The sequence below is a fragment of the Plectropomus leopardus genome, unplaced genomic scaffold (genome assembly GCF_008729295.1).
Source record: "Plectropomus leopardus isolate mb unplaced genomic scaffold, YSFRI_Pleo_2.0 unplaced_scaffold9696, whole genome shotgun sequence".
NCBI classification, from domain to species: domain Eukaryota; kingdom Metazoa; phylum Chordata; class Actinopteri; order Perciformes; family Serranidae; genus Plectropomus; species Plectropomus leopardus.
Window position 1 is genome coordinate 1 of NW_024704405.1, and position 6,367 is coordinate 6,367.

The 6,367-nt window shown below is 36.6% G+C and overlaps 1 protein-coding gene and 1 long non-coding RNA gene across 2 annotated transcripts; one reads left to right on the forward strand and one right to left on the reverse strand.

Moving 5' to 3' along the window:
* Positions 1-4,399, forward strand: gtf2h3 (general transcription factor IIH, polypeptide 3). The gene is made up of 13 exons (XM_042483557.1): positions 1-72; positions 227-306; positions 412-518; positions 1,744-1,886; positions 2,058-2,120; positions 2,394-2,423; positions 2,516-2,544; positions 2,626-2,700; positions 2,793-2,846; positions 2,937-3,005; positions 3,089-3,224; positions 4,015-4,051; positions 4,202-4,399. Exons 1-13 carry the CDS (start codon positions 63-65, stop codon positions 4,269-4,271), a joined length of 903 nt encoding a protein of 300 aa, XP_042339491.1. The 5' UTR covers positions 1-62; the 3' UTR covers positions 4,272-4,399.
* A 1,000-nt stretch (positions 4,400-5,399) lies between these two features.
* LOC121940877 lies at positions 5,400-6,249 on the reverse strand. The gene is made up of 2 exons (XR_006105702.1): positions 5,892-6,249; positions 5,400-5,615 (listed from the first exon to the last, which is right to left on the reverse strand). It is a non-coding gene; the product is annotated as an uncharacterized LOC121940877 (long non-coding RNA).
* Between the last annotated feature and the right edge of the window lie 118 nt (positions 6,250-6,367).

Here is a 6,367-nt window from a genome sequence, read left to right on the forward strand (position 1 = left end):
AAGATGGAAGCTAACAGAAGCTAAATCTCCAGGACAACGGTGGTTTCAGATATCTCACCGCGATGGCTTCAGGTACGTCTGTCTCAACGTTATCCTGACTGATACAGGAAATAAAGCTATTTTGCAGTTTGTAAGTCTTGTGTTGGACGCTCAGCGTTTTGTACGAGAGCCGGTAAGCTTCTTCGTGGAGCCGAAACTTGTTAAATTGTCCCTAAACTGTCCTCAGAGGATGAAATCAGTCTGCTGGTCATCGTCGTGGACGTGAATCCCATCTGGTGGGGGCAGCAGGCTCAACGTGACACGGAGGTAACATCAATAAGTCGCCTTTTGTTCTGATTTATGAATGGGTTTCGGATTATATAGTTTTTGAATATGGCTAACAACACCTGCTGTCCTATTGTCTCCGTCCAGTTCACCCTGTCCAAGTGTCTGGATGCAGTGATGGTGATGGGAAACTCCCACATGGCCATGACCAGGACCAACAAACTGGCTGTCATCGCGAGCCACTGTCAGGACAGGTGACTTTATGTAACACTGTATAGTGGAGGTCTCCAGATTATCTTTTATTATCTGTATCGGCGTTTCATTTTAATGATTGCTGATAAAATTCATAAATTGAAAAGTGCGAAGAAAGTGTCAGCATAGGAGGAACTTTTACTTTGTAAAACCTCAGGGAGCTATTTTTATTTATTCATTTTTTATCTGAAACAAAGTTACTGGGAACTTCAGTTTTGATGAAACATTTCCTAAAGGCATCTAAACAAAGTTTTGTGTTGGAGTTTGCTTTATTCCAAATTTAAATAGTGACAGAAGGATTTTCATTTTTATTGTAAATACATATCAGTTCCAGATATCGGTTATTGATCTCATTAACTACTGATACTGATAGTCCATTACATTTATTGGAAGTGTATCTACCGCCGCATGTTCCCAGGGTCAGATGTTCCCTAACTCAATATTTATGTTCCCAGCTGTTCTTCATATGTCAAATGCTCGGTGTTTGTTTCCCTGGGTCAATATGTTGAGATCACCTAACTCCAATTTAAAGCCTGCTGATGTGAGCGTGGACCCCGGAAACTTAGATGAAATACACTACTTTAAACCTACACCCTCAAATTTGAGGGGCAAGACCGTTTTCTGGACTTTGTGATGTCTCTGCAGTGGCTGAGTGGATTTTTACCTCTTGAATTTCATTTGAAACGTCTCTCTAAATTATTTTGTAATGTTATCTGTGAAGCTACAGTTGCTGTTTACTTCTCAGATTTAGAATTTACATAACAAATTAGGAATGAGGCGCTCATAAAAACGCTATTTTGGTTCATTTTCGAGTCATGACCCCTTCCAAGTAAGCGGTGTCTAGTTCGGATGAGAGAAAAAATTTACGCTAAATTTTGCGATATTTTGTGTGGCAATATTGCATCGATACATTGACCCCACTTTTTGAACTTAACTTTTGGTAACCGACTAAATCTTTTTTTTTTTTTCTATCCGCAAGATACATTTGGCTGCAATACACATGATTAAAGAGTTTTGCAAAAGTAGGGCTGTTGCTTGTAATGGAGTATTTCTCCATTGTTGTTCTGGTACTTTTATACCTTTCAATCTGCCCACTCAGTGGAGTTAAGATGGAAACATGGTGACAGTTCTCTCTGATATCACGTTAGGCTGCACTGCCTTGATGAATGTAATGTTGTACTACTGTCACTGCTTATTTTTGCATCTCTTAAACTTACTTTATTTCAGTCACTTCCTGTATCCCTGTAAGAGCTGGAGGTCCGGGGACGCCGGCGGGGAAGATGCATCCTCCAGTGGGGATGGAAAATATGAACTCCTGTCAGTTGCCAATAACCTCATCGCAGAAGAGATCAGGAATGTAATGTCAAAAAGTAAGTACATGTCTGTTTTTGCGTGGGTCACATTAACACAGAATATACTATATATAGTAGATTTAAGTACATCGGCTTTCTCAACATGTAAAAACAAAAGTTCGGTTACTGTCTTTGTTTTTCAGGTGTTTGGGTGACGCTTTAAACGTTATGTGTTGTATGTGATTACAGCTGACGTGAGAGGAAATTCAACTGATACTTTGTTGGCTGGATCACTTGCCAAAGCTCTCTGTTGTATCCTTTCACTTAAAAACTAATACAGTTTCATCGTTTATGGCATGACTTTTTAGATCGCTTAATGACTGCGCTAAAGAGTATGTTGGCAAATAAATGGTGTTTTATATGTCGAGATGTTTGCTTAGATAATGGACTCATTTGCTGGTCAAGTTTATAGAAATGTCTGAAAAATATTTTTGTAATATTTTCATTCTGTATATAGGAATGAGTGTGAAAGAGAGATGAGAGAGCGGCTGATTTCCTGATATTCCTTAACCCTTGACTATCCAGATATTAACAGGGTCTCAAAAGAGCTGGAAGGTAAAAATGTTTTTATTATGAAGCTTAATGACGCTCTTCAACATGTTCCATTTTTCTTTGAATACTTATAAATGCTGCCTTTTCTTTTGTAGTTGGACAGGATTTAAAATCCAGAATATTGGTAAGCCCGTATGGTCTCATTTCATTACTGCTTCTGTTTTATTCTCTGACTTGAACGCAGTCTCTGTATTTTACTGTTCAGGTGATAAAAGCAGCCGAGGACTGTGCCCTCCAGTACATGAACTTCATGAATGTCATTTTTGCTGCACAGAAGCAGGTAAAATCATTCAACCTACTTGTGTTTTCTGTCTTGTTTACGTCTCGTAACTTTCTGTAAATGTATTTAAATTCATTTGTATTTTAAAACAGAACATCCTGATAGATGCCTGTGTGTTGGACGCGGACTCGGGTCTCCTTCAGCAGGTACGCTGTCAGGACATTGACAATACTTTAATTTTTAAGTATTACAACCTATTCCAGTTTTTTTACCTTTAGATGTTTTTTTTTTTGTAGGCTTGCGATATAACTGGAGGATTGTACCTCAAGATACCACAGAAAGTCGCCCTGGCACAATACCTTTTGGTAAGACTGTCCAGAGAGTATCATTAACCACATCTTTCTGTAGCGAGGGCTGTTTTGTGTTGACGGTGGTGTTTTCTGAACAGTGGGTGTTCCTGCCGGACACCGAGCAGCGTTCACAGCTGGTGCTGCCGCCGCCTGCACACGTGGACTACAGAGCGGCGTGTTTCTGCCACCGCAACCTCATTGAGATTGGTTACGTGTGCTCGGTTTGTTTGTCAAGTAAGTTTTGATTTGCAGTGTAAAGGAACAAATGCAGTAACAGTATTTTTGTACACAAGGGTTCCTACACAGTACAGAGTATAGAAGTATAGGTAGTAGAAAATACAAGTACAAGTGTAGAATTCTGTTTTAGTAATTTCCTGGTTTGGTTATGTATGGGGGGAAAAATGGAAACACATTTCCAGACTATTGCCCCATTCTGTTCTCTAAAATATACAATTCAAAATTAAAAAAAAATAAATAGATCTTTCAAGCAGAGCATTTTTGTTTTTCAGTGTTGCAAATGAGAATCCGGATCAGTGAGAAAAAGAAAAAAACGAGCAAAATGATCGATCAGATTTGTATGCGTAAATTCTTAGTGACACCTCTATTCAATACGTCAAGGGGAAATAATACGAGTACAGGTAGCGCCCTCCAGTTTACTGCCTCTTTGGGCAGAGATGTTTGACAGAGGAACATTGTCCAACTTTATATGTAGGGGTTTAAATATCAATAATTGATTTGTAAGAGCTACAGTATCTAGCTCCAATTTTTAATTACTTTGTAACATAATTGCATACATAGTAAGACTGCAACATATATGTTGGATTTTAAAAACTTCTATTTACATAAATAATTCACTATTTGTACTCAAGATGACAAAAATGGTTTGAAAAACGTACCAAGAACTCTGGAAAATTATGTAATTTTTAAATGAAAAAAAAAAGCACAAGAATCATGTTTCTATTACTGGAATCAGCAGCAGTAAAATTATTTTTTTATTGAAACTTTCATTTGTCTTCTCTTTAAGTATTCTGCAACTTCAGCCCCATCTGCACAACTTGCGAGTGAGTATTATATAAATATATTTATATTTATACATAGAGCAGAATACAAAATACAAAGTCATCTTCTTCACTATGTGTACATTTGAAATTATGTATTGTGTTTTCATTGTCACTTTATATGCATTAATAATATAATCTTTTTCTTTTTAGGACTGCCTTCAAAATCCAATTACCACAGATGGTGAAGCCCAAAAAGAAGAAACTAAAGCAACCTATGTGATTTTTGACTGGAATATGCTAATGTAATGAATCTAGTTTCCTTTTTTTGATATTCAGATTAGACCATTTCGTTTGGTTTTGTTTTGTAACAAGCTTCAGTGACATCCTAGAAACACCTTTGAGGCAGTTTGAACATGATGACTTGAATAATATTGACCGTCTTTACATGTACACCGAGGCAGATACTTCACCCAACTGTTCTTAAAATAATATTTGATAATTCAGTCTCATCTCAAGAGTTTATTCCAGCCTGACAAATACTTATGTCATATAGCATATACAGTAAAACATGCACTCAGACATTTATGTGTGATTGTTTTGTAAATGTTGGTTTAACAACTATTGGCCCACAGCGTTTAGCAATCCATGATGTTGGGTGAAATATTTCACTGAGCCTACATGTAAATGGAGTTGCTATTTTTTTGGGGAAAAAAAGTTTGGGTATTTTTGTGATATTCATTTTTACATAATTAAAAAAAAACAAACTTTTTCTTAATTTTATTTTGTCACGTGCCTTTTTGCCTTTCTCATTATATTGCAGACTTTTCATCAAATAGTTGTAGAGATTTTTCAAGTCTTTTTAACTGAATCAGTTATGACGTGTTGATTGGAAATACAGGTGAAAAGGCTGTATTAAACTTCAAGAAAATCTCACTCTCAGAGTTTACTAAGAACAAAATCTTTAATCACGTGTGGAATAAACATTTTGGTAATGATTCTTCTTACCAAGATTCCCTGATTTGTCCTGCATATTAACATGAGATGGCTCATCTTTTTCCCAAGAGCTGAAAATAAGCTTTGTTGATGATCATAGAAAAGCTGATTATTTATTATTGAAGTTTATTTGTAAGTCTCCATCACTTGTCAGTGTCTATTTGTATAACAAATACTCCAGATTTTGTCATTAATATATTGTTAGTTTACCCCATTAATCTCTGGTGGTACTTTTACACCACAATTACCACTTGTACACTACACACAGATGAATGAAATATGCAGATCGTCATGACATCTGCTGACTGAATCCATGCTCCTGAGTGAAAGAGCCTGAACTCTTACTGCAAACAGTTCATGGTATGAACTTGTGTGTAAGGTAGCTGTGTTTATTCAGAAAACTCAGCACGACCTCTTTAACAGAAATACTGTGATACTTTATTTTCATATATCCCATTCTGTGGCGTACCAGTTTGGATAAAGATACTGAGAAATTAAAAAAGGTGGAAATGTCTGCAGTTTGTACAAAATCAGTATGAAACCATCCAGGTTCAACATGACTGAAGTGTTTCACAACTTAAATTCTGCACAATGTCGTGGTGATCACCGATGGATTGGAACAATGTTGCATCTGAAGAAGAGAACAAGGACAGACTGATGACTGAAGTGCTATTTTATATGTGCCAATCATGAATCATGCATGTTAAAGATGGATGGACTAAAGAGTTCTCTTGCCAATATCATTACCATTTGTTTAAGGGAAAAAGCCCAACAAGAGAAACATTTGCTCAGCAGAAGCTTTTCAGCAGCTTTGTTCTAGCTGTCTTTGTTTCTAAATATCAGCTGATCAACTGATGAATCTGTGCCAATCCATACACACGACTCTGATTGTGTTTGACGCACTCACCCCAGCAGCCCTCTGCCTGACCATCGCTGTGGAGTCAGGCTCATCTGAGCTTTCTGGCCGTCACGGATGACTGTGACACGTAATGGTTTCTGTGAAAGGATGTGATATTGCAGTCAACACTACAGACTCTAAGTGTGTTCGACAAAATGTAATCAATAGTTGGGCTATCAGAAAAAATGATCTATGGTTGTTATTAATAATAATGATAAACTGTATTTGTATAGCACCTTTCATAAAAGAAATACAGCCCTATGTGCTTTTCAACAAAGAAATTGTATGCAACAAGTGCTTCACATGACATAATAAAGACATAATGAAACCTGCATGTAAAAATAAGATAAGTTCAGAGCAGAATACATAAAAGTGCATAAATGTGAATAAAACACACTTGATAATAAATGTAAACAAAAGATAAGAATAAGGATAAAACAGAATGCGTAACATAAATGGGGAATAAAACTCATTAAGATAATATT

What these genes read in the sequence shown, in the direction of transcription:
- gtf2h3 (XM_042483557.1), top strand. An exon ending in CAGGAATGTAATGTCAAAAA is followed by an intron (nt 1,887 to 2,057) that starts GTAAGTACATGT and finishes ATGTGATTACAG; the next exon opens with CTGACGTGAGAGGAAATTCA. An exon ending in ACTTGCCAAAGCTCTCTGTT is followed by an intron (nt 2,121 to 2,393) that starts GTATCCTTTCAC and finishes TTGACTATCCAG; the next exon opens with ATATTAACAGGGTCTCAAAA.